We start from the raw sequence: 27,783 nt of genomic DNA, 5'->3' as shown, positions 1-27,783 counted from the left end.
TTACGAGAAGCAAAGTTACAGGGAACCAGGCAGAGGGCCTTCTCGGTAGTGGCACCCACCCTGTGGAATGCCCTCCCACTAGAGGTCAAAGAGAACAATTACCAGACCTTTAGAAGGCATCTCAAGGCAGCCCTGTTTAGGGAAGCTTTTAATGTTTGATGGATTTCTGTATTTTAGAATTTCTGTTTTTTTGGAAGCCGCCCAGAGTGGCTGGGGGAACCCGGCCAGATGGGCGGGGTATAAATAATAAATTATTATTATTATTATTATTGGCTTCGATTACAGAATGCCTTAAAATGGACAATAACAATGATCCAATATGGCAAACAGCACTGGTGATGGGAAGGACCAAGCTTGTACCTGAAAATGCCTTCGACAATGATGAGAATTTTTTTCCATGGTCGGCGTGTGCGTGGCTGCCCATGCACAATGGCATCTTTGAGCAGCTTCTCCAAGCTCTGCATATCTATACACAATGAACACAATTCCAAAGAACATTGTTACTTTTGTAAAGGGACTAGAAGCAGAAGCAGCTATAGGCAGCATTACTACAGCAGTAATTCAGAGAGTGACATTATGTTGTTGTTTTTGTTGCTCATTAAAGAATCACTCTTCACTTTGAAGAATCACTCTGCCTGACAACACCCGCTCCATAAGCAATTAGTACTGGGAACATATGGACTGAGCTGTGCATCATGTTAAGCCAGGAGATATGACAGAGCTACCGTCATACCTTGGTTCTCGAACAGAATGTGTTCCCGGAGTCCGTTAGATTCCCGGAACTGTTCAAAACCCAAGGCGCGGCTTCTGATTGGCTGCAGGAGCATCCTGCAGCCAAACAGAAGCCACATCGGACATTCGGCTTCTGAAAATTGTTTGAAAACCGGAACACTCACTTCCAGGTTCGGTTGTTCAGGAGACGATTTGTTCGGGAGCCAAAGCATTTGAGATCCAAGGTATGACTGTACAGTGGTACCTCGGGTTACAAATGCTTCAGGTTACAAACGCTTCAGGTTACAAACTCTGCTAACCCAGAAATAGGACCTCAGGTTAAGAACTTTGCTTCAGGATGAGAATAGAAATCGTGCTCTGGCGGCGCGGCGGCAGCAGTAGGCCCCATTTGCTAAAGTGGTGCTTCAGGTTAAGAACAGTTTCAGGATAAGAACGGACCTCCGGAACGAATTAAGTTCTTAACCAGAGGTACCACTGTATACTTCTAGAATCTGAAATCATCCAGTGAAACTGAATGGAAAAAGATTCAGAACAGAACGAAAGGAAGTACGTCTTCACCCAGCACATAGTTAAAACCATGGAATCTGCAAAGATGCGACAGCAGCATCAATAGGGATGCCTTTAAAGGAGGAATCACAAAATTCATAGAGGATAATGCTATCAATAGTTATCAGTCATGATGACTACCTGCCACCCCTCCAGGTTCAGAGCTATCATGTCTCTGAATAAGAAGAGAAGACAAGTTTGGATTTGATATCCCACTTTATCACTACCCTAAGGAGTCTCAAAGCGGCTAACATTCTCCTTTCCCTTCCTCCCCCACAACAAACACTCTGTGAGGTGAGTGAGGCTGAGAGACTTCAGAGAAGTGTGACTTGCCCAAGGTCACCCAGCAGCTGCATGTGGAGGAGCGGAGACGCGAACCCGGTTCACCATATTACGAGTCTACCACTCTTAACCACTACACCACACTGGCTCTTACCATTAGAAGTGGAACAACAGCAGGTGAGGCTATTTCCCTCATGTCCTGCTTGGGGCTTCAGAAACTGTGAGAACAGGATGCTGGACTAGATAACTATTCAGGTCTTTAGTCTGATCCAGCAGGGATCTTCTTATGTCCGTAAGATAAACAGTGCATTTGAACAGGTAAATATGATATGGAGAAAGCTTGAAGAGGAAAAATTAACAAAAAATAAATAACTATACCACCCTTCGTCTGAAGACCACAGTAACAGGGAGGAGCTTTTGAATACTTTCTCATTTGTGGTTGCCTTAAATGTTAAGAACATTTTTTTTAAAATGCACCTGGGGCTGCTTTAGAGTTTTATTTATATACTGCCCATAAATTAAAGTTCTCTGGGTAGTTTTTTCGGGGGGTTAAAATCAAAGTCTGCATTTAGTCCACAACACAGGAATTTCCGGTCAAATTAATAAACCTCCTAGGAAATACTCACTATTGTGTTTGAAGATTCGAATTGTTGCTCCTGAAAGTCTTGCTCCTAATATTAGAGATGCATGATTCAACTCATCACTCAGTATTAGACAGCCCTGAAGAAGGAAACAGGAAAATAAATGGTCCAGACAGAAAGTTGCAGTTAACCACTAATCTATAACCAGGCATAGGCAAACTTGGCCCTCCAGATGTTTTGAGACTACAGTTCCCATCATCCCTGACCACTGGTCCTGTTAGCTAGGGATGATGGGAGTTGTAGTCCCAAAACATCTGGAGGGCCGAGTTTGCCTATGCCTGCCTATAACCATGCAAGGTTCTTGCTGGGTGAAACCCCTTACACTCCAATCAGTTTTCCTTGGTTGGCCAAAATGCATAGAATCAGTAGCTGATGCTGCAAGACCACACATTACTATTTATGGCTATTTTGATACACTGAACCAGGGGAATGGCTCTCTGTTTGCTTTACTGTGCTGTGCAGTCTTCCTATTGCTCCAATTACACAAGAAGATGGGTAAGGGAGAACATTTTAAAATTACCAGCAAGTGACTAGCTTAAGGCAGTAGCCTTCAATGAAAATCTAAGATTCATTTAGCAGAATATGCTCCACTACACTGAATGCAAATTTTCCAATAAAACAATTGGATGACATTGCATTTTGGATTGTTTTGTAAGTGAGAGATGTACCACTTTTTATAGGGTTGAGGAGTTCTATGCGACTACGGATAGGCAGCCCTACAATAACGGAGAAGGAATTGCTTATATTGGGTTGCAGTCTGACAGTAAAACAGCAATAAATAAGGTTTTAAAACCGTTAGATTGGCAAAATTGTCTAATAGCTTTGCTGATACACATTTCTTATTATGATGTGTATACTTATTAAAAATTTTGAAGTCAAAGAAGACCCATTTAAATCAAATAGGAATTTAAACTCCTCCACTTATGTATACACAACATTTCTCTTTGGAAGATAATTAAAAACTTAAGAAATCCTTTACAAGTTCACAATGGCATAAATGGTGCAATACATTCTTGTACAGAGCATATGTAGGCTATTCACCTGGATGTCTTGCACTCTTTATTTCAACCAAGTGCTGCTCACCCACTTAAAACAATACAGAAATTTATTTTTGATAAATAAAATGGTGGGGGCCATGTGATGAAGTTCAAAACAAGAAGTGTGAATGTGCACTGGACTAGCAAATTCTCTCCAAACAGACTATTTTAAATAACATAGTTTCTATCTGATCAAGCTAACAACGTACTTTACATAATCATTTTGTATTCTAGTGAAGCCAATGTGACTAATGTGCTCAGCTCTCCAAACTACACTGACATTTTCTTGTCCCAATACAGCTTGAGGGGCTAAGAAAGCAGCCTCGGTGCACTCATTCATCTTGTGACATGTTTTTCCTCTCCTGATTATTCATTTAACATTTCCGCAAGGGATAACTATTTTCTAAACAGAAGTGCATGGCATACAGGAATTTTAATTTCCCCCTCCTTCACAAAGTATACACTGAAAAAGTGAGAGGCTAACATCAGAAACCTGTGAAGACAGATCTAGGCCAGTCCTCTCTCCAAAGACACCCATACCTTGCCAACCAAAGCAGGAATATTCATTGAGTTGGTTGCAAATCCCATCCCATATGACAAAGCGGATTCCACACCAAGGTATCTGGCCAATAATGTTTCTAGCTCCTCGTGTTTGTCCAGGTTTCCTGGAAGAAACATAGAAAAGGGGTTCAAGACGGGTAAATCCACTGTGAATATAACACTTTTAATGCTAAGAAGTTTAATTTTTAGTGTTAATGATGCAAGCTGGATGCATACAAACTAGGGCAAAAGCTTAGGAACTGCCATATAATATTTTGTGGAGTCTGAGTTATTAAATGTACTCAGATACTAGTCCCTTGTCTGAACTTACCCATCTCTTGCCTAGTGCTGCACACCCCACTTCCATACTGCGAAAGAACTTCAGCCACGGCATCCTTGCGAACTCCAGTGTTCTCTGCAAACCCAAGGTAGTTGTAGGACCCCATGTTAATTACGCCTTTTATCACTTTTCCTGTGTACCTATATATAGATATATTTATAAAAACATAGCATGTAAAAGATATGGAGATCATCAACAATTAAGTACATATGCTTAGTACTGTTGAAGGCTGCCATCTAGTATAATCCTTTAGAAATTAAGGGCTCTGTGCACACCAAGCAGTTTTCAGCTAGCTGGCAGCCCACCCAAAACAGTCAGTCTCTGCTACAATGCAAACTGCTTTTTTAAAGTTTCCAAAAGCTTCAAAGTCTATTGTGACATGATGCAAAGGGAGTAATATCCTGCAGGAATAATATCAAAGCCTCACCGGTCACAATGTATTAACAGGGATGTGTCCAAAGCCTGTTAGAGATTTCCTATGTTGAAGTAGGCAAGACAAATAGGTTTATACAAATGCTGCTCTGTTTCAGTTTGCTTAACTCAGCAAGACTTCTTTCGTTATAGCCGAAGATCATAAACTAACACTTTTCTGCATCTTCCAACATAATTAGCTTTATTCAGACAAAATAAGTAAAGTGTCAGATTGCAGATTAGCAGATGTTCTTTGAAAGCTCTCTTAAGAATCAAAACAGAGTGCTGAGGCATTTCAAAACAGTTTGTTATTTTCCTCTGGCAATTTCAAGCCTTCTATGCCACTGCCACCCCACAAAAGACCCCCTCCCATTGTTATCCTCAAATCCTAGTCATTTCTTCAAGCACAATATCCTCCAGCACACAAAGGAAGTGCATCTGGAAGCCAGTAAACTACTGCAAGGAGGACTAAAGCTATTCTCTTCTAGAAGTGTGTTAACCATGTTGTTGTTTAGTCGTTTAGTCGTGTCCGACTCTTCGTGACCCCATGGACCAGAGCACGCCAGGCACTCCTGTCTTGCACTGCCTCCCGCAGTTTGGTCAAACTCATGTTGGTAGCTTCGAGAACACTGTCCAACCATCTTGTCCTCTGTCGTCCCCTTCTCCTAGTGCCCTCAATCTTTCCCAACATCAGGGTCTTTTCCAAGGATTCTTCTCTTCTCATGAGGTGGCCAAAGTATTGGAGCCTCAGCTTCACGATCTGTCCTTCCAGGGAGCACTCAGGGCTGATTTCCTTAAGAATGGATAGGTTTGATCTTCTTGCAGTCCATGGGACTCTCAAGAGTCTCCTCCAGCACCATAATTCAAAAGCATCAATTCTTCGGCGATCAGCCTTCTTTATGGTCCAACTCTCACTTCCATACATCACTACTGGGAAAACCATAGCTTTAACTATACGGACCTTTGTCGGCAAGGTGATGTCTCTGCTTTTTAAGATGCTGTCTAGGTTTGTCATTGCTTTTCTCCCAAGAAGCAGGCGTCTTTTAATTTCGTGACTGCTGTCACCATCTGCAGTGATCAAGGAGCCCAAGAAAGTAAAATCTCTCACTGCCTCCATTTCTTCCCCTTCTATTTGCCAGGAGGTGATGGGACCAGTGGCCATGATCTTGGTTTTTTTGATGTTGAGCTTCAGACCATATTTTGCGCTCTCCTCTTTCACCCTCATTAAAAGGTTCTTTAATTCCTCCTCTTAAGCAGAGTTAACATCCATTGTTATTGTCAGGTTCATAATTCAAGGGGGGTATGTTAACCATACCCCCCTTGAATTATGAACCTGACAATAACAATGGATGTTAACTCTGCTCAATTAGCTCTGTTCCAACACAGAACTCTTTAGCTACCAATTTCCTGAGCATGCTTCTAAACAGTACTGCCACTTTTCTTCACTTTATTAAAGGTCACCAGGACCTGGGAGACCACCACTCAAATCCCCACTTGGCCAGTGGGTGACCTTGGGCCAGACACCATCACTCAGTCTAGCCTAATTCACAGGATTGCTGTAAAGATAACACAGGGAGGGGGGGGGGAAACTACCGGTATGTACTTGAGCTCCTAGGAGGAGAGGTGGGATATAAATATTTATATAACATAAATATATAAACCAAATTAAAGACCAGAGACAACTGACATGCTATCCCACGCCACTTCCAATTCATTTCAATTCCAATTAAGTCAGTGGAAATCTGGACATACTCAGTTTATCTCAAACCCAAAAAGCATGGTAGGTTTCCCTTTCGGCTGCTATTGTATTTGTCTTGCCCAAGGGGGATACCGCTGAACACCCTACAAAAAGATCCAGCGCACGGAAGACGAGACTGAGATACACACTGCCCTTTTTCCAAAGCAAAGGGTTTCCAGCATAAGTTTTTGCAAACATGTATAAGACTGAAGACTCTACTGAGCACAAAACCCCATGGCACGCAATGCAGAAATGAGCTTGGGCACAAATAGACCAGAGCTCAGGAATCAACTGATGTGGCTATGGCATCATATCATGCCTCCATTTCTGACTTCCTCTTCAGTACTGCAATGCTGCTTATCTTAGTGGACTAGAGGCAAACCCACTTGAAGGCTAAGTGAAACACTAAAGTAATGTAACGTGCACAAGACATGACACGAATGTTGGCCATCCCTAACCTATATGGTTTTTCTATACAGGTCATAAAATAGCCAGCCCTCATGGGCTGTTTTGTTGGATCAAATTATAGGCAAACTGGGTTCTGTGGCATTGCAATCTAGAACGTGTAGGGAAGGTCCGGCACTGAGTTAAGCAAAAGGCAATGGTGGAGTTCATATCCTTGCTACAGAGGCCGCGGTCCATCTTCCACAACCCATTTCGCAACCCCTCACTAATTATCTTCTAAAGCAGGGGTGGAGAATCTTTGACCCTGCAAATGTTTTGGACCCCCAACTTACTTGTACTTTTATTTCAGCAACATCTGGAGGGCCACAGGTTCTCCACCCCCCTGCTTTAAAGGTTAGTTGCCCAGGAGCTTTCCAAAACCCTTTTACTCACTTGAATGTCCAATTGTAGTCATGGGAAACCCGCTCTAATATGTCTACTTTGGCTCCCGGTACACTGCAGAGTGGTCTGCTCCAGCTATCCCTAATGCGCATGTAGAGGTTCCTTGTATAGAAGTTTTCAAAATCCTGGTACAAAGGGACAAAATCCTGGAAACATATGAAAAGAGCATTAATAGGTGAGGACTAACTTTCCATCCTCCACCCACACCCACACCCAAATAACAGGAAAAGTGGCGTTAAACCCATTTTTACTTGGTGCTATTGCATGTTTTCCTCTCTACATATCACCAAGTGCTCAGGACAGTGAATATATCACATGGCACTGAACCTAGAAACCACACAGATACACCCACTGAAAGAACTCCAAACAAGCCCTCTGTCCCTAACAAAATGTAAAACTATAAATGTCTGGGTTTGTACCACTCCAGAGCCTGTAATTCTGCTCTTCTTTTTTCAGTGATCACAGGCAGCATGGGACTCCCATATGTTTACAAACTTATTATAATAACTAGTTACAGAACTAAGAAGTGGGGGAGAAGACCATTACCCATCCATTCTCTGGTTACCTTTTGCTGCTCCCAGAATAGATCGTTTTTTAATTCACTTTTCTGCTTAAAAAACCCACCCCATCTACAAGTTTTCCTTTAAAACAATGGTGTGCTTTGAAAGGATATCTGTATTTGTTGTGTTAAACAAGATGAAGCAAATAAGCCAACACTTGCATTTGAAACATGACCATCTATGAAAAAGTGAAAAAGTCTGCTTTGCTATGTGGAAAAGAACAGGACTGGGTTGGGTGAGAAATTAACTTCTGAAGTTAAGCACTGTAAAATACATGATTCCCCATTCCTGGACCCAGGGATAAGCAAATTATTCCAAATTCTGCAATAACTCAGAAGTCATACTCACATTATTTAAGGTATTTCTATACACTGCCCTCCCCTCCACTAAAAACAATTCCAGAGCAGTTTACAAAACATTGTTCATTGGAAGCTTACTGGAACTTATTACGAAGTAAATGTGCACAGGATGGCAGTCTTAGCTTACACGTGTCTTGCTTTTCATCCTTGGGTATGTACACACACAAACCTTATTTATTAACAAACAATATGTTTTAATTATTTGAGCCTTCAGGCAGGATGCATGCATATTTAAATGGAAATCTTGATTTAAGTCAATCAGCCCTGTTGTCCCCGCTTCCCTGGTGCTAACATGGATGTTTTCCTGGCCTCAAGAAAAAAAGGATATTGTAAAAAGCAAAAATGGTCAGATTCCCCCAATATGCCCTTCCCTCGCATATAACTAGTCTCACATTACTGCATCTACGGAAACCTAGACCCTATGTGAATCAACAACAGGATAAGCTATGCCACCATGATGAAAGTGTGTGCATGCCTTCATGGGATAGTAATCCTGAAAGCAAAGAGATTTTGTGCATTATATATGGCGTTACCCTCCTACTCCACGCCCTCTGAACAATACATGCACCTAGTTCTACTAAGATGCTGATTCATTAACGAGTACGGCTATTAGGTAGACGAGTGCTTGAAAAGTCTAAATACTTACCTACAAGCCAGCTTTACTGGTAACTTGGGTGTTTCCCTCCCTCCACTAGGCCTATCTATGTACTGAAAAGAATTACTTGCAGTTTTCTCAGCTATTTAACACAATCCTGTCAATTTGTAAGCTTCCAGTGGTTTTGTACTTGAGTCAAATACATGCCAGATATAAAAAGGCTTCTTTCAAAGGATCACAAACAAATTAATACTTTAAGCAACCTATAATTCATTTTCTAGTTGTATGTTTCTAGAAGCACTTAAGTGTCTGTAAATTTCTTTTAAGTATGTGGTAAGGATTTATTTTTTAATGCAGCCACCCAATACTTCAAAGCTGCTTTCTAGTACCAATCAATGTGTTCTGTTGCCTTCTTTCATAGAAAGAGTGTACATACTAATCTCATATGTGTATGAGGCCACCACCCTCCAACCCACAAGGCCTCCACAGCCCATGTTTTACTTAAGCGAGGCTTTTAGAAATGCAAGGCTGCCCTAGTTTTGATGATATGCTAAATTCTTCTTTCTTTTGGCAGAAACATGAGGAAAACCAAACCACATCCCTAGTAGTACCTAGTTACTTCTCAGTAAGAGCAATCAAGCAGGATTCAAGGAAGCAGAGCATGGCTGAAGAAATCTGCTGTATGAGTCACCTGAGTAATCTGCTAGCAAGCTGCATTCTTTCAACTCAACCACTTTATTTTACCTTGAGTAGCCAGAAAACCTTTAAGTCACCAAAGTTCATTCTGAAAATGCAGACCTCACTGCTTTAGAGATTACACCACTGCAATGAAATTAAACCCCTGTATCTATGAAGTCTTGTTCCAAGGACTACCCAAGGTATAAAATGAAAGTATACCCCATTTCAAGCGCCCTAGTAAACTTAAGAGCAGGGGTAAATGACAGCCAGTAACTTAGAGCATCTTTGGACGATTTCCCACAACTATCTGGATATGCCCAAACCTTCTGCCCACTACACTAAAATTTCAAGTAAATCCTTCATATTACCAAGACACTGTAACATTCAGAAGCAGAACCAAACCATACATTGTAAGATGTTTTATGAAAGGCCAACAAACCAAGGTCCGAAATCAAAGTTGGAAGCTGTCTTGCAAAGTCAGTTTGCACCAACTGTGGTTTGGCACATTCCGCCCTTGAAGTCTGCCAGACTACAGAGCATGGAGAATGACAACATTTCACCAGCAACAAAACACCTCTCACAGGCATTTTCACAACATAAGCCCTTAGTCTGCCTGGCAATAATCTCATTTGACCTCCTCTCCATCTCATACCTAGGCAGACACTATCACAATGTTGTTGTTGTTGTTTAGTCGTTTAGTCGTGTCCGACTCTTCGTGACCCCATGGACCATAGCACGCCAGGCACTCCTGTCTTGCACTGCCTCCCGCAGTTTGGTCAAACTCATGTTCGTAGCTTCGAGAACACTGTCCAACCATCTTGTCCTCTGTCGTCCCCTTCTCCTAGTGCCCTCAATCTTTCCCAACATCAGGGTCTTTTCCAAGGATTCTTCTCTTCTCATGAGGTGGCCAAAGTATTGGAGCCTCAGCTTCACGATCTGTCCTTCCAGGGAGCACTCAGGGCTGATTTCCTTAAGAATGGATAGGTTTGATCTTCTTGCAGTCCATGGGACTCTCAAGAGTCTCCTCCAGCACCATAATTCAAAAGCATCAATTCTTCGGCGATCAGCCTTCTTTATGGTCCAGCTCTCACTTCCATACATCACTACTGGGAAAACCATAGCTTTAACTATACGGACCTTTGTCGGCAAAGTGATGTCTCTGCTTTTTAAGATGCTGTCTAGGTTTGTCATTGCTTTTCTCCCAAGAAGCAGGCGTCTTTTAATTTCGTGACTGCTGTCACCATCTGCAGTGATCAAGGAGCCCAAGAAAGTAAAATCTCTCACTGCCTCCATTTCTTCACCTTCTATTTGCCAGGAGGTGATGGGACCAGTGGCCATTATCTTGGTTTTTTTGATGTTGAGCTTCAGACCATATTTTGCGCTCTCCTCTTTCACCCTCATTAAAAGGTTCTTTAATTCCTCCTCGCTTTCTGCCATCAAGGTTGTGTCATCTGCATATCTGAGGTTGTTGATATTTCTTCCGGCAATCTTAATTCCGGCTTGGGATTCATCTAGTCCAGCCTTTCGCATGATGAATTCTGCATATAAGTTAAATAAGCAGGGAGACAATATACAACCTTGTCGTACTCCTTTCCCAATTTTGAACCAATCAGTTGTTCCATATCCAGTTCTAACTGTAGCTTCTTGTCCCACATAGAGATTTCTCAGGAGACAGATGAGGTGATCAGGAACTCCCATTTCTTTAAGAACTTGCCATAGTTTGCTGTGGTCGACACAGTCAAAGGCTTTTGCATAGTCAATGAAGCAGAAGTAGACGTTTTTCTGGAACTCTCTAGCTTTCTCCATAATCCAGCGCATGTTTGCTATTTGGTCTCTGGTTCCTCTGCCCTTTCGAAATCCAGCTTGCACTTCTGGGAGTTCTCGGTCCACATACTGCCTAAGCCTGCCTTGTAGAATTTTAAGCATAACCTTGCTAGCGTGTGAAATGAGCGCAATTGTGCGGTAGTTGGAGCATTCTTTGGCACTGCCCTTCTTTGGAATTGGGATGTAGACTGATCTTCTCCAATCCTCTGGCCATTGCTGAGTTTTCCAAACTTGCTGGCATATTGGGTGTAGCACCTTAACTATCACAATAAGGATCTTTTAATGACCTGTGGTAACAAGAAGCTCATAATACAGCACTCTTCAAGGCACCATTTACTGTTGGTTGATTGATTAATTGGTTCTCATGGGAAACTTACAGATTCTTGCTTCATACAATTAACTCAAGGCAGTGTCAATTTACTCTTGGCAGAAAGCCAAGGTCTGCCTGACCTGGAAACTACTCTCTCTGATTGGTTAACGACCAGCACTGAACTCTGTTATCTAGGAATGCTAGCACAGCGTTTTTGTTGGGTGTTAGGAGTAGGAGTGCTGCGTATGGTTGGAGAGAGAGAGACAGAGAAGATTTATTTTGCTTTGCTTTGTATGCGGAAACTCTGCTGGTTTTATTTTCTTTTAATAAATCCTGTAAATAGTTATTCTGCGTCTAGCCGACTAGTCATTTCCACCTCAACTAGCTTCTGCGCTGTGCAGGAAAACTCTGCTACGTTTGGGCTAAAGCCACTAGAGCTATGCCTGACACTTCAAAATTCTAAGACTCCTAATCTGCTGTGTCCTACTTTGCAAAAACAAATCCCTAAGACAACGCTTCCATGCATACGTACACTTCTCAGCCTCTTTTTTATAATATTTTATATTCCCATTTTCTAATTTTACATAATCAAAATATCATTTTATACAACAAATTCCATATACCCAATATTAATATCATCCCCTCCCCCCTTCTGTGGTTACTTGTTATATTGATTCCTCTGCATATCCAAGTTAAACCTACGTAATTATTTTTTGTCCCAACCATATTTAAACCTCTTCAATTAATTCTCCCAATAAGAATCTAAGATGTGCAGATGACTACATGTTCGCTACATGAAGAAAGCTAATAAAGGCATAAAATAAGCCTTTGGCAATCAGTAAGAGAAGCCACTTCTGAGCATACTCAGAGGCAGTGGAAAACTAGACCAGGCTGCCTAAACATTTTGGTATCAATCATAAGGAAGCATCCTCTCCCCCCCCCAACCCCCGTTTACCCATACCACACCCACTGCCCCTGAAGCAACAAATGCTGCCAGTACCTAACTCTGCTATTCTGACATAAATTCAAATTGAAGGGAACGCTCTAGATCAGGCACCCCCAAACTCGGCCCTCCAGCTGTTTTGGCGCTACAACTCCCACCCACCCCCCGCTAACAGGACCAGTGGTCAGGGATGATGGGAGATGTAGTCCCAAAACAGGTGGAGGGCCGAGTTTGGGGGTGCCTGCTCAAGATGATGAGCCTAGAAGTGACAATTCAAGGGCTGCATCCCTGTTAGCCAAAACCTGTACCATACCAAGTTCCACTGGTGGAATACAAATCAATCCTCCACCAGCATCAATGCACCACACCACTGTACTTCAGGTTCAGTATGCTGAAAGCCCGCCAGACTCAGAAAGGAAGTAGTAGTTAAAAGTTTAAACTCACTTTAAAAATGTTTAGAAGTACTGTACTATTAAAGTCCGTCCTTATAAGAAACTAGCTGGCCCGGTCACGCGTTGCTATGGGTCATCCCTGTGCTTCCCCCCACCCTGTCCCGATCCATGACGTATCCCGCCCCTCCTCCCTCCACCCCCTCGGCTCATCCCTGTGTTTCAGTAGGATACCATTCCGTCTGTTGTCCCTGGGGAGTGTTGGCCCCTCCCCCATGTATCTCCATACCTTGGCCCCCAACTCTTGGGGAAGGAACTGTTAGGTTCTGGGTTCTATTTCCCAGCATGCACTTTTGTCTGAGCCCTCTGTTGTTCCCTCCCCCCAGTATCTTCCTACATTTGCCCCTGCACACATATCGTGAACATTTTTATATATTTAGATTAAATTTTTTTGAAATAAGAACATGAGAATAGTATAAAGCAGGCACCCCCAAACTTCGGCCCTCCAGATGTTTTGGACTACAATTCCCATCTTCCCCAACCACTGGTCCTGTTAGCTAGGGATCATGGGAGTTGTAGGCCAAAACATCTGGAGGGCCGCAGTTTGGGGGTGCCTGGTATAAAGCCTAGGTTAAAAGGGGCATGACTGCCCTTACTTAAAATGGCCGCTGGAGCCTCGCATGTGACACAACGCCCACTAATTTAAAAAGCAAAAACCCTTCGCCGTGCCTCCAAGTGCGTGTTAGGGGAAATGATGAACAACTGCCTAATGCTGCCAGGCATTTATTAATGCAGCCACTGGGAGGCGAGGCCTAGTCTCTCGGCCTTGGCTTGGGCTAGTATTTAAATGCGAGCTGAGGCCTTCACCCTGTATCTCCATTCCTTGGCCCCGGCCTGACACTGTGGGTTGTCTGGTAATGGTGGTTTCAGTTGCTCGGTTGATGATGTCATTATTTGGCGCCGCCCTTCAGAGCTTTTGCTGGTGACAGTGCGCAATCTGCCTTTCTATTGGATGCTGCTGGAGTCTTCAGACCTTCTGCTGGTGATGTCTAATTTGGGGGTCACTTTTTTGTGTGTTTAATAATTGTTTTAGGTATGAAAGGTGTGCTTTTTTTGGGGGGGGGGGAAATACGCCAGATCCCTCCCTGGTGGGCAAGGTACGCTTTGCCCTACCGTGACAATCTTCCTCTAGGTCAATTCCTAAGATTAAAATGAAATTCATCGGACCCACAGGACTTTAAAACCCATTCAAAAATACTTTCTGCATCTTTGTTAAAACAAGGCTATCCAAATTCTGTAATAACTGTAATAACTGCTGTTCAAAAAACACAATTAAGGGAGAGGTCAACTCTTCTTACATCCTGTTCACATGTTAGCACAAGATCCATGCACATTTATGCTGTCTAGAGTACAACCATATGACTTTTGAAATTGAGAGAATTATAAGGCGACATTGACATTTTCTTAAGGACATCCCTGAATGTGATAGGATTCCCCTTTTCCCCAAACATCACACAGAATCATTAAGAGATATACTGGTGCACATGGATTTAAAATCTACACCCACACAATGTACTCTATCTAATCCTCCACGTGGCTTTTTCAGATGTGGTCATTATACCTCCTGTAATTACATGCTGCAGGTGAAATAATTTACCAACAAAGAAGGTGTTAAGTTTGTTTTACAGGCATTTGCCACATGTGCGACTCCAGATGTAATTTATGTTATTAGATGTCCTTGTGGATTATTATATGTAGGTCATACTCTTAGATTTACAGTATTAAAGTAAGAATATCAGAGCATCAATCTAGGATTAGGAACAATGTAATTGATGCTCTTTTAGTACAGCATTTTATTTAAGCGTCCGATTCGGATGAAGATACGACATTTTTCGTAATTTGGGTATATCTCGTTCCTGTAGAACGTCCTGTAGATTTATTTTTCTACTTGACTCTTTGCATTCCTCAGGTTTGAATACTGAAATTGATTATAGTTGCTTTCTATGAGTCATTATTAATGCTTGTATGTGTAACACCTGTGTATGGATAAAGTTTGTTTTACATTTGTTGTTTTAAAGGGGTCACTTTAAGAAGAAAACCTTACAGCTGCAGTGCTGTCACCCGTAACTAAAATCTATGCTGTGCCTGTCTATATAATATTACATTGTAACAGTTCTTGTTTACTGGAAACCACTATAAGTTCTATTATCTTGATACTTCATATATGGTGTGTACTTCTATAGCAAAATTGTTTCTATAATTTCAATTTGTTAAAATAAGTTGAATTACGACATTATATTCATTTATATTACTTACCCTGTTTCTCCAAAAATAAGACGTAGCCATGAAATAAGCCGTAGTAGGATTTTTAAGCATTCAAGGAATATAAGCTATACTCCGAAAATAAGACATAGTGATAGGCGCAGCAGCAATGCTGGCCATGGCAGGAGAAGGAGGGAAAAATAAGACATCCCCTGAAAATAAGCCATAGTGTTTTGTTTTTTTAGGAAAAATAAATATAAGACGGTGTCTTATTTTCGGAGAAACACAGTAGAATATGTACAACTGATGAAGTCCAGGAAGGCGAGTTCCATGACTTTGATATACTACATATGAACATGTACCACTGATGAAGCCCATGAAAGCGAAACAAGACATTATTCCGGAAATCCTTGTCAACTCTGTGGAACTGTAGTAGGCTCCAACTTGGACTTTATGAACATATGTGGAACAGAAACTAGCAGGTATTTGGTCTTTATGAATGAACTGATCTATTGGGACTTCTGTCTATATTATTGCACTTTATGTGTTGTTTATGTGCAAGGTAAACATTTGATATTGTGATAAGAATATAAAGAAGAGTATTGTTTATGTCAGCGTTTCTCAACCACTGTTCCGCGGCACACTAGACGCTGGCTGGTGTGCCGCGATGTGCGGCGACGAGAAGGGCGATTTGCATTGTCACGTGCCTGGCGGCCGCCAATGAATGACCAATGAGCCGCCGGAAAGCAATATTTCTCCTCCTCTTTCCCAAAGCTCAGTGCAAACGAGCCTGGCGGCCGCCAATACACAACACTGACCCGCAGGACGGCTTGTGAAGCCTTATTACAGGAGATTGCAACCAACACAGCAATTGGCAAGTGTTTCTTACAGTCATAATTATAGTCAATATAGGGCAGCACAGAGTTAAATTTTTTAACTTTTTTAATGGTGGTGTGCCTCGTGATTTTTTTCACGGAACAAGTGTGCCGTGGCCCAAAAAAGGTTGAGAAACACTGGTTTATGTGAATGCACAGCCGGTTACGTCTTGTGTATTTGTTGAATGTATTTCCCGTAACGCATGGTTTGATGTTGTTTTGTACTGTACTATTAGGCTAAAAACAATTTTCAGTTATGTGGATACAATTTTTTTTTTTTTTTTTTTAAATAGAGTAAATTTGCCGCTTCTGGTTCTAATAATTTCAAGTAAGTTCTCTGAAAAACAATGTGTTCTATAACGTCTGAAAACCACTGAACACTTTTGGTTGAAGGCCCTTTAGTTTTGTTTTGTTTTTAAAAAGAAGCACCTTACGTTTCTGATAAAACTTTTATGTGCAAGCTGTGCCTTAGCTGGGGAGCAAATTAGATGCAAAACAATTCAAAATAAAAATGTTGCTACATCATTTCTCCCACTTTTGTGGGAGAGACCCGTGTTGAAAAAGATATTGGGCTTGAAAGGGAGTATGGAACGACCTCCCAAAGGAAGAGATGGTATAATTTGTGTACTGTGGGAGTAAACCTGGAAAAAGGAACGTCACACAGGTCTTAATGCTGTGTGATGCTAGACTGAAAAATGTTTTCTAAGAAGGTTTAAGCCAGGCATCCCCAAACTCGACCCTCCATATCTTTTGGGACTAACAGGACCAGTGGTCAGGGATGATGGGAATTGTAGTCCCCCCAAAAATCTGGAGGGCTTAGTTTGGGGGTGCCTGGTTTAAGCTGTGACTGAGTGGGTGCCTGGAGATTTGCCTTTCTTTGTTAAAAAATAATAATCAATAGCTTTTAAATAAGAGGGCTTGAGTAGGAAAGGGGGACAGTCAACCACGTACATAATGCTATTCAATGCTTACTTTCAAGGTGTGAGAGAGATTTGTAAGTATCTTCACCTCAAGTGTCATACTTGGTAACATTTGGGGTACCTATGTACCTTGCAGCTACTTGCCATTTACATCAAAATAACTAATGAAATCATCAATTTAACCCTGGAAATAGTGGGAAAGAGAAAAAATAGGTACTGGTATCTTAGACAACCTTGCAAAAGGGCAAGGGAATTGCACACAAGAACACACTTTATTTTCAGCTGTGCTGAGATCAGCCCACGGAAGAAAGCATTCATCACCCTGCTCCACTTCAGCTTCTTGCCAATAGTAAGAGAGTAGCTCATGGGGCAACATTTTGCTGATAGTTTGGCAATGCTGGGTAGCTTAGAATTCCATGGGCAGTATTAAGGAAAGAGGAATAGAAAACCCTCACAAACCATGATTTGGCCCTATGTCCGAATGCAGTCAAACACATAGTCACAAAAGAATAGTCATTCTAACATATCTACATCTCATTCACCAGAAACTTGTTCAACCCCAACTTATCTCTGAAGCAAAGGTAACAGCAAGCATTTACCTTTTGTTCTTCTCTTTCTGTTGCATTATGACAGTGCTCGATTTTCCAATGCCTCAGAAAGTCTCGAAGATACCCAAAAAGGGTGAGGACACCATAGCCTACATAAGTCAGTACAGCAACCAGCATTGGCGTTTCCTCAAAAGCTTCATTGAAAGGTCTTTTATACAAGCCTCCATTGTGAGCAATATGCGGGAGCTACAAGGAAAAGAGAGCTGTTAGCAAGGTAGGATTAGTCAATTCCTTAAGAGTTTCATATTAAATTTTACCAGTGTACACAACCAGCACCATGTCCTGCTCTCTACAGCCTTCCCTGAAGCCCCATGAAAACCCCTGCCAACCTACAACAATCACATTTTGGACTGCCCATCTTGACTGCAATTTCAGTGTGTGCTGCTCTCAAACACTATAAATATTGTATCAATTTAAAAAACATTCTGAAGAATGATGAATGCAAACCTGAATGGGTTTGTAGAATTCCTGCCATGCAGCACTTTCTCATCTGCATGACTCACAATTTTTAGGTATTGCTGTAATGCAACCGCCCAGAACATTTGGTCCCTGGATATTGTTACTGCTCAAAATTAGAGATTGATGTAAAACACCAGATAGGCTGCCTAGTAGAGTCTGACCTAAGTTTTTTTAAATCCATTGGCTGTTTGGATATCTGAATCTGCAGATTTTGTATAGCGAGATTTTGGTACTAATTCCTTGTGTTTGGATAAATGAACTTTTGTATAATGAGTGCTTGGATAGCAGAACCTGGGTGTACTGTGGTGGTACTGTCCTCTACGTGGACAGTCCATTAAATAATAATGGTGCCATAAATAAAGCTTACAGCCCAGGCATAAATTAAAATAATCTATATTTGAACAAATTAAGATAATCCGTATTTGAAGTCTTGTTTTCAGAACTGGATAGGCACTAGAGCCTGGGTAATGCATTGATACCCAGCAGTATATCATGAGTGAAACTGCCACCGCTCCTGAGGCCCTTCTCCACCTACAGTGCCTGGCGAGCGGAGGGATGAACAAGCTGCATCGGTCTCAGCATTGTACCTCTCTCCACTTCTCAACATCGTTATGTATCACTACATCACAATGTTTGGCTGGTGATACATTGCAATGTTGAAAAGCAAATACCGGTATCACCCAGCCGTATTAAGTAATGAAGTGGGAAAGGAAGCAGGAGGTATCGACTGCTGCCTGAACCACAAAAAGTAGCCAGAGATAAATTTTACATCTTCATTTAGTTCAGACTATAGCAGGCATGTCCAACTTTCAAGAGACTGAGATCTACTCCCACTATATATATAAAAACAACAACTGGCAAAGCTTTTTTGGGGAAGTCATAGTTGTTGAGCTTTTTGTAGGGCGCCAAAGCTGTTGAGCTGTTTTCTTTTCTATTTTTTGGGTAGGGGGAGGCTCCCACGGTCTACCACGGGCACCCCGCGATCTACCAGTAGATTGTGATCTACCTGTTGGATATCCCTGGACTACAGCATTCAATGGAGCTGGGAAAGAAACTGCTAATCACCTTTACGCTGTAACTTGCTAGGATAGACTGCTATAAATTGCCTTACATCCACTGCCCTTCATAACCACTTGGAAGCTGCAGCTGATAGAAAACGCAGCAACTGATGCAACAGTAGAAAGAATAATAGGCTGGTCCATTACCAATGGCACTGGCTACTGGGCAAAACTCAAGATACTGGTTTGGGGCACATGCCATACATAACCATCGCACCAGAGCTCTCTCATCAAGGTCAAGAGGAAACTTCTACTAAGAGAACACAAGCTAATAAGATTAGCTTGGTGTAGAAGAACACATACTTCTCATTGATGGCTACAATCAATGTAGTTTGGTAGCTAGTACATCTGCAGAAAGTGAGGAGGAATTAAAGAACCTTTTAATGAGGGTGAAAGAGGAGAGCGCAAAATATGGTCTGAAGCTGAACATCAAAAAAACTAAGATCATGGCCACTGGCCCCATCACCTCCTGGCAAATAGAAGGGGAAGAAATGGAGGCAGTGAGAGATTTTACTTTCTTGGGTTCCATGTGTTGGGCAAAATACGCACCAACCGAGTGGCAACAGCGGCAGGGTCGATGAAATAACAAAGTCGTCTTCAGTATCTTTGCTTGCTTTTATTTACAATTATATACACCACACTCCTCTACTCCATTCCTCATTTCACAATACATCACCACCACCACACCCATGAACCATTTGGGTAGCTTAAGTACAGAATTCAAAATAGTCAATTACCCAATCACATTACAGTAAGCAAACTCTACCTTCAATTATTCAAATTAGCAAAAGCTCACAGGTGTGTTAACATTCAGAACAAGGTTACAAACAGACATCTCTGTGTAGCACCATTGACCACATCAGTCTTAAAGGAAAAACCTAACACCATGATCACTGCAGATGGTGATAGCAGTCACGAAATTAAAAGACGCCTGCTTCTTGGGAGAAAAGCAATGACAAACCTAGACAGCATCTTAAAAAGCAGAGACATCACCTTGCCAACAAAGGTTCGTATAGTTAAAGCTATGGTTTTCCCAGTAGTGATGTATGGAAGTGAGAACTGGACCATAAAGAAGGCTGATCGCCGAAGAATTGATGCTTTTGAATTGTGGTGCTGGAGGAGACTCTTGAGAGTCCCATGGACTGCAAGAAGATCAAACCTATCAGTTCTGAAGGAAATCAGCCCTGAGTGCTCACTGGAAGGACAGATTGTGAAGCTGAGGCTGCAATACTTTGGCCACCTCATGAGAAGAGAAGACTCCCTGGAAAAACCCCTGATGTTGGGAAAGATTGAGGGCACAAGGAGAAGGGGACGACAGAGGATGAGATGCTCGAAGCTACGAACATGAGTCTGACCAAACTGCGGGAGGCAGTGGAAGACAGGAGTGCCTGGCGTGCTCTGGTCCATGGGGTCACAAAGAGTCGGACACGACTAAATGACAACAACAACATCTTCCTCACCAGACCTTCACAAAACAAGGACTGTGTAACAAAGGCCTTAAGGTAAATGCTAAACGGCTTAATTTTTGCTTGGCTTAATCACTCTTTCATTCTGGTTTGTTACATTTTGTATGCTAATGTGCACTACTCTTAGCAGGATTTTATTGGCTTGCATTCCTGGACAGAATATTCTGTTCTCCTTTTGATGCTCCAGAATTTCAGAGACTGATTTAGTGGTAAGGCCAATGAGATGTTTAGAAGCACGCAATATCCCATGTTCTCACAAGTAAACCCTTCCTGAAACCACCTTGAAATATTGCCAACAAATTCAGCAATCCATTTGGTGAATTTCAATTAACAAAATGTTTCATAACACAAGCTAGAAGACTGCCTTTATATTAACATATAGCCCAAGTTGGCTAAGAATGCAGCATTAAGATGCATAAAATCATAGCTCTAATAAAATACAACATATAAGACTGTCAAGTTACTTGCTTTCTATCTTCTTCAGAGCTTAAGGTCACAGATGTGCATTCTTGGGATTGCTTCTTAACAGCAGCCGATCTTGTTTGAATTGTTCAAATAGTAATCTCAGTTAACAGCTTGTATTTAGTGTGCCAAGGAAAGATGGGAGGATCCTCAAGAGTAAGAAACTTGATCATACCAAACATCTCTCAGAATCATAGAATTGTAGAGTTGGAAGGGTACCCAAGGGTAATCTAATCCAACCCCCTGCAATGCAGGAATCTCAACTAAAGCATTCATGACAAATGGCCATCCAACCTCTGCTTAAGAAAATTCCAAGGACAGAGAGTCCACCACCTTCTAAGGGAATCAGTTCCACTGTTGAATTGTTTTCTTTGCGGTGGAGGGGGGAACCAGTTTTAGTAGATCCTGTACACCTAGTAGGTAGGTAAAGGTTAAAAAAAAGTGTGGGTGGCATTGTGGGCTAAACCACTGAGCCTCTTGAGCTTGCTGATCGGCAGGTTGGTGGTTCAAATCCCCATGGCTGAGTGAGCCCTCATTGCTCTGCCCCAGCTCCTGCCAACCTAGCAGTTTGAAAGCACGCCAGTGCAAGTAGATAAACAGGTACTGCAGTAGAAAGATAAACACCATTTTATAAAAAAAAGTTTTTATTGATTTTCCATTTTTAACAATATTATAACATCTTATCTCTATTGATACATTTTTAGCTCCACTGAGCTACTCGACTTCCCTCGGTTACGTTGTCTGGTTTTTATAAAACACATGTTAATAATTTCACACATTTATATCTCACAATTCTACACTTGTCCTATCTTATCATAAACTTGATACACAAAATAGAAAATTTCTTCTAATAAACGCTGTATGGTTTATCTCAGTCCTGCCAATGTCATTACATGTTTACAGTAACTGTCTATATATTGAATAAATTTCCAATCTCTCTGAAATGCTTGGTCACTCTGGTTTCAGATTTTCCCCGTCAGCTTTGCTAGTTCTGCATAGTCCATCATCTTCATCTGCCATTTTTCCACCATCAGTAATTCTTGCTGTTTCCACTTTTTGGCTAACGAGGTTCTAGCTACTGTAGTGGCATACATAAACACACTCTGGTCAACTTTAGATATTTCCTCTCCAATCAAACCCAACAAGAATGCTTCAGGTTTTTTCTTTTGAAAAGTATACCTAAACATCTTTCTAAACTCATTATAAATCTTTTCCCAAAATAATTTAACTCTATCGCATGTCTACCAGATTTGATAGAAGTCTCCTTCTTTAATATTGTATTTCCAACAATTCTTATTTCTCATTTTATACATTTTAGCTAGTTTGGTTGGAGTTAAATACCATCTATACATCATTTTCATATTTTCTTTCAATGTCATACATGCTGTGAACTTAATTCATTCATTCCATAAATTTGACCATGAATCAAATTGAATATTATACCCAAAATCTTTCACCCATTTTTTCATTACCTCTTTTACTCCTTCATCTTTTGTGTGCCATTCTAATAATAAATTATACATTTTTGACAAAATTTTACTTTTACTTCCCAACAATTCGGTTTCTAGCTTAGATTGAGAGAAGGTAAATGCCATTTTCGTGTGCTTTGGCTTCCATCATGGTGTTTTGCTGTGCCAGAAGTGGTTTAGTCATGCTGGCCACATGACCCAGAAAGCTGTCTGTGGACAAATGCCATCTCCCTCAGCCTGAAAGCAAGAGGAACACTGCATAGTTGCCTTTGACTGGACTTAAGCGCCCAGGGTTCCTTTACCTTTTATCATAGTAGTTACTAGGAAGCCTGGTAGAATCAACATTTCACTGATTCAAAAATATTTAAGGTACTTAATCTTAACACTCTGAATACCAAAGCCTTTAATTGTTGTTGCTGCTGTGGCATCTTTTTAATATCGGTAATAAAGGTCTGCTACTTAATATACAGACAGAAGCTGCAGATGATAGCCTTCCTCTTACTTCTGAGTCCTTGTCAAGCTTTGGCCACATTTCAAAGATTTTCTCTAAAAATATTATTTAAAATTTTGGGTCTCTTGCCACCCTTCAGCTGAAGATAGCTTATGATATTATGGTATTCATTAAAAAAACACTCACAATAAAATAAACTGGAGAAAGTGGCAGTACTAAAACATTCTCAGAAGTCAGCAGCCAGGCTTTCTGTGGAACAAAAAAATGCTTTATGATCTTTATGGGGGGGGGAAGGGCCATAACCCTGTGGAAGAACACATACTTTGCATGCAAATGGTCTGAAGTTCATCCCCCAGCATATAAAGGAAGAGCTAGGATGGACTCCTGCCTGAAAAACCTGAAAAGCTACTGCCAGCCAGTGTCAACAATAAACACAGTTGAAATATTTTCCTCAGCTCTGACCCCAATGTATCTGTGGTAGTTTCCTATAAGGCCTTCACCTTGGAATAATGGCAGTACAATTGACTTACATATTACGTGTGCATTACATTTCAGGAGTAACACATAAATCCAAAATAGTCAAAACAACCCTTTAAAACCGAGAAATGGCCCATAAAAATCATGGTGCAGCACTTACCAGCTACAGTCCTTAGTCTTCCTCTTCTGTGCTTGATGTTGTTCCATGAAGTGATAGGAGAGGCTTGGGTGTATGATGACGAGTTGCATGTGAAATGGTTGGCTCCGATTTAGCTTCACAAGTTGATTGCATGGGCTAGTTTGCTGCTGCATTTGTGGTGGTTGTTTTTTTTTGGTGAGAAACATGGTGATTAGCAACTATCACTGTTATCTCTTGAGCTGCTCAAACATTTCTTGATAAAGACTGAAAGTGTCTGTAACACCATATGTGATTTTGAGGCTTCGTTCCAGAAAGGGATCAAAGTCAGCAATCAAATCATTTAGGTGCTTTGCTGTTTGGAAGACTTGAGAGAATTCATGCAGATTTCAACTTATGAAAATACATACCATAGTTAAATTACGGAACTTGCTCCCACAGAAGAGGTAATGGCCACCGGCCTAGATGGCTTTAAAAGAGAATGAGACAAATTCATGGAGGGCAGGGCTATCAATGGCTACCGGTACTAGCCATGGTGACTATGCTCTACCTCCAGTCAGAGGCTTATGAATACCAGCTGCTAGAAACCACAAGAGGAGTGTTCTTGTGTTTGAATCCTGCTTGCTGGTTTCCCACTATGAGAACAGGATGCTCTTCATTAGTCAATTTTTGTCCAAGACCCTCAATTATTCCACTACTTCCTTGACGCCAGCAAAGCAATCAACCCCCACTTGCCTGAATATCTGGACAATATGTTCCACTTTGTTGTTGATCGTTGGAAAACACTCAAAGCCATTCAGACATTATTTCCACAAGTTTCGCCAGCATGCATTCATTGATCGCCTAATATGTGATGCAACTAGCCTTGTTTAAGTTGCCTTGAATCTGTGAAACACAACTCGGTTGAGAGATTGGTTAATGGAGGTCATATTGGGGGAGAGAAAGACAATTTCAACACTGTTTAGGACAAAGTGGAGTGCCTCGGGGTGGCTAGGAGCACTGTCCAAAATCAGTAACAGTTTAAAGTCCAGTTGATTCTCTTAAAGGTAGAACTACACCACGGGAATGAAGCACTTGTGAAACCAATCGAAAAATGCTGCTGCAGTCATCCAAGTCTCTTTACTAGAGCACAGGAAGGTTATTTTTGTTCTTGCCTTTGAGGACATGGGGTTTTTCTAACCTGTACAGCAAACCTGATTTATTAAATGCTCGGCTGTATTGCCACACCATCTTTAGCTGCTTTGAAGCCAGGGATTTCTTTTCCTGTTTTGGAGATGTAAGTCTGGTCAGGCATCCCCCCCCCCAAAAAAAGGCCAATCTTGTCATCATTAGAAACTTGCTCAGGAAAATATCCCTTTTCATCTATCAGCTTCTTTAATTGCTCAGGGTAGGCTTTTGCTGCCTCTTTGTCTGCAGATGCAGCTCCACCAGTTATGTCCACATTTTTCAGGTAGAAGTGGTGCCTAAAACTGTCACACCAACCATGGCTGGTTTTGAATTCCTTTCCAGGCGGCCAATCCTTGGCAGGTGGTTTGAAGAGTGCCTACAGGTTGAGTGTCTTTTGTCTCAACATGATAGGCACATGTTTAAAGTTCATGTCTTCCAGCCATAAGTATAATGCCTTTGCAGTCTTCACTAAAGCCTTGCCACACCTGCTGCCACAACTTCACAGGTTTCTCTCTTGAACCTTAATGGCACAGATGCTGGATTAATTGCAGCTATATTTCCACATCACACTGGAGACCGACATGCCATCCTCTCCTCAGCCCAACGCAGTCACTTTTTCTTGCAGTGTTGGAACCAATCTTTGTCTCCAATGTTGCACACCAGTGGAGGAACCTGACTTGCATTTCATAGCCATGCTTCCGAGGCCTCACAGCTGCACCTCTGCACTCTCTCCCAAAGCTGCTGCACTCTCCCTGCACCTCCAAACACTCCCCCAAAGTGGGTGCAATGGTAAGTTTGTTGACTTTCCCCTTGTATGCCCACCTTTTTACAGACAAGCGCATAAAGTTGAAAATCTGTATGTTAAATGTGCATAAGCTGCAAGTTGACTGTATAAGCTCTGCTCATTGCCAAAGCAGTGCTTGCTTTGAGTGACAAAGTCACATTGAGAAAGAGGCACAACTCTCAGAGCAAGAAGGATGAAAGGGCTCATAAAAGGAGATATGAGCTAAATTGCATAGGTTCCAAACCAGATAAGGCTATAAAGCTAAGAACCTGCACTATGAACTGAGCCTAGAAACTAACTATATAAACAGTGCAATTAGACATATGCTCCTTAAAAATGAGCAGCAAAGTACAATTCCTTGTGTTGATTATAAGCTTGCAGACATGAGGACTATATGTAGCCCAGGGATGAGAGGTTGCAATAAATAGACTGATGTTTCTCTTATCTTTTGAAGACGGTGTCAAAAAGCTTTATTCCAGTTATTTATTCTGAACTCTTGGGATACAGCAACTTGGAAATCTTCCTTCAAAAAAGGTTTATCAAAAAAGAAAGAAAGCCAGATACAGGTCAGTAGCTGGTCATGAACTTCCTTTTTTCTCTCTTTTTTTAAGTAGGGAGTCATTCAACACCCTGAATGAGGTTACATAATCCCAGCTATTCAGTGATCCCAACGCTGTATGCCCCTGGTACCCAGACATGTGTTATCTTAAGGGATTTCCTCTTTCTTGCTCCAACTGACAACTTAAATGCAAATTCCCAGTAAGCAGACATGGCCACTATGAATGTGGCTGCTATATATGTAGCAAGGGGAAACTCTCTCTCTCTCTACTGAAGCAAATATAGATTGACTACCCTAGATATACAAAGTAACTGATTCAAGAGGGGACTGACAGGGCTGGCACCAAGCCTGCGCTATTCTGCAGCACATCAAACAGAAACTAGGATAAATTAAGACACAATAAGTACAGTACTGTCCCAAGCCTCAAACCTAGGAAGGTTGTGCTCGCTTCGGCAGCACATATACCGGTACTAAAATTGGAACGATACAGAGAAGATTAGCATGGCCCCTGCGCAAGGATGACACGCAAATTCGTGAAGCGTTCCATATATTTTTTTTTAAAAAAAAACCTAGGAAGGTTACGCTGTTCATACAGTAAACTCAAGACATGAGGTGTCAAAGCAAAGAATCCACAAAAGCAGTCACTAAATATGCCATGGTGACTGCCCACCCCCAAATGTCCTTTAATTTCTGGCAGTGAAGGAGTCAACCAGGATGAGACTCAGACAGGCTCTAACAATAATTGCGTGCATGGTTACCAAAAGCTCTCAATGTGTGAAAAGGCAGGAAGCTATGGAAGTTGCTCTGAAGGAACGGTTTCCGGCTGGGTAAGCCAACTGTTTCTGCTCATAGGAGCTAGCAGGGACTAAAAACCAAGGGGTGGTGATAGTGCGTTCAGTTCCTTGCATTTCAGGCTAGCAATTCAAAATGTTAGAATTAAAGAGCATTTGCTCAGTCTTACCTAAGATTAGCAAGATGAAAGAACAATGCTTGACATTTCTCTCCCTGCTTTTTGACACAATTCATAACTCAGGCTAGAAATGTAGAATGTTATAATTCATAGCAGTTCTTTGTAATAACATTCAGTGTATTAGAAATTCAAAGAATGCACTGCAGCTGGCAGAAGCACTCTTTTCTAACGTATGTTTTTTATGGTCTGATCCTCTCTATTGCTGCTCAGAAGTTCCACCACATTCAGTGAAACTTATTCCAATTAAAGTTCATATAGAACTTCAGAGAAACATGGTGAGAACTCATTTGTAGAACAGTTGGAAGTCTTGTAACTTGAACACAGCATGTTACTCAGTTGTTTTAAATAAAAAACTTTTGCACCACTGCGAAAGTGGGCTTTACTTATTTATCAACCAAAATATTTATATACTGCTATTCATTAAAAGTCAGAGTAGTTTACAACAGGCATACATAAAACCATACAATAAAAACCACATAAAAAGTTATAATCAGTGACCCACTAACTATTACCAAAAGATCATTTCTTCATTACCACTATAAGCTTGGTGACACAGAAAGGTTTTCAACAGGTGCTTAAATATTAAAACAGAAAGTGCCTGCTAAGCATCTATTCAACAAGAAGTTCATAGGACTGGGCCAATAAAACAAAAGACTCAGTTTCTAGTTGCTGTCAAATGAGCCTCATCAACTCAGGGGATAACCAACCACACTCCTGCAGATAATTTCAGAGATTGACCACAGCCACCAGATGCTTTAACAATGGTGTCACATGTTGTTGGCCATGTTGCCCCATCAACAGTCTTGCTGCTGCATTCTGCACCAACTGGAATGTCTGAACTAAGCCCAATAACAGTTCCACACACAGCATGTTGCAGAAATTTCGTTGT

General features: G+C 41.4%; 1 protein-coding gene and 1 pseudogene across 1 annotated transcript in view; one reads left to right on the top strand and one right to left on the bottom strand.

Annotated features, from left to right (window-relative positions):
- The window catches only part of SPTLC2 (serine palmitoyltransferase long chain base subunit 2), a 69,197-nt gene that overhangs the window by 38,303 nt on the left and 3,111 nt on the right, over positions 1-27,783 (bottom strand). The window contains exons 2-7 of the mRNA XM_035107965.2: positions 17,428-17,622; positions 7,105-7,259; positions 4,110-4,258; positions 3,779-3,903; positions 2,187-2,280; positions 361-466 (exon numbers count right to left, since the gene is read on the bottom strand). Coding sequence (XP_034963856.1) covers positions 361-466; positions 2,187-2,280; positions 3,779-3,903; positions 4,110-4,258; positions 7,105-7,259; positions 17,428-17,622 — 824 coding nt within the window. The remainder of the gene's footprint in view (positions 1-360; positions 467-2,186; positions 2,281-3,778; positions 3,904-4,109; positions 4,259-7,104; positions 7,260-17,427; positions 17,623-27,783) is intronic.
- LOC118075631 (U6 spliceosomal RNA) lies at positions 26,365-26,477 on the top strand (annotated as a pseudogene).

Source organism: Zootoca vivipara, chromosome 1, assembly GCF_963506605.1.
Source record: "Zootoca vivipara chromosome 1, rZooViv1.1, whole genome shotgun sequence".
Lineage (NCBI taxonomy): Eukaryota > Metazoa > Chordata > Lepidosauria > Squamata > Lacertidae > Zootoca > Zootoca vivipara.
The sequence above is the reverse complement of the archived record's forward strand: the minus strand, read 5'-3'. Positions and strand labels throughout refer to the sequence as shown.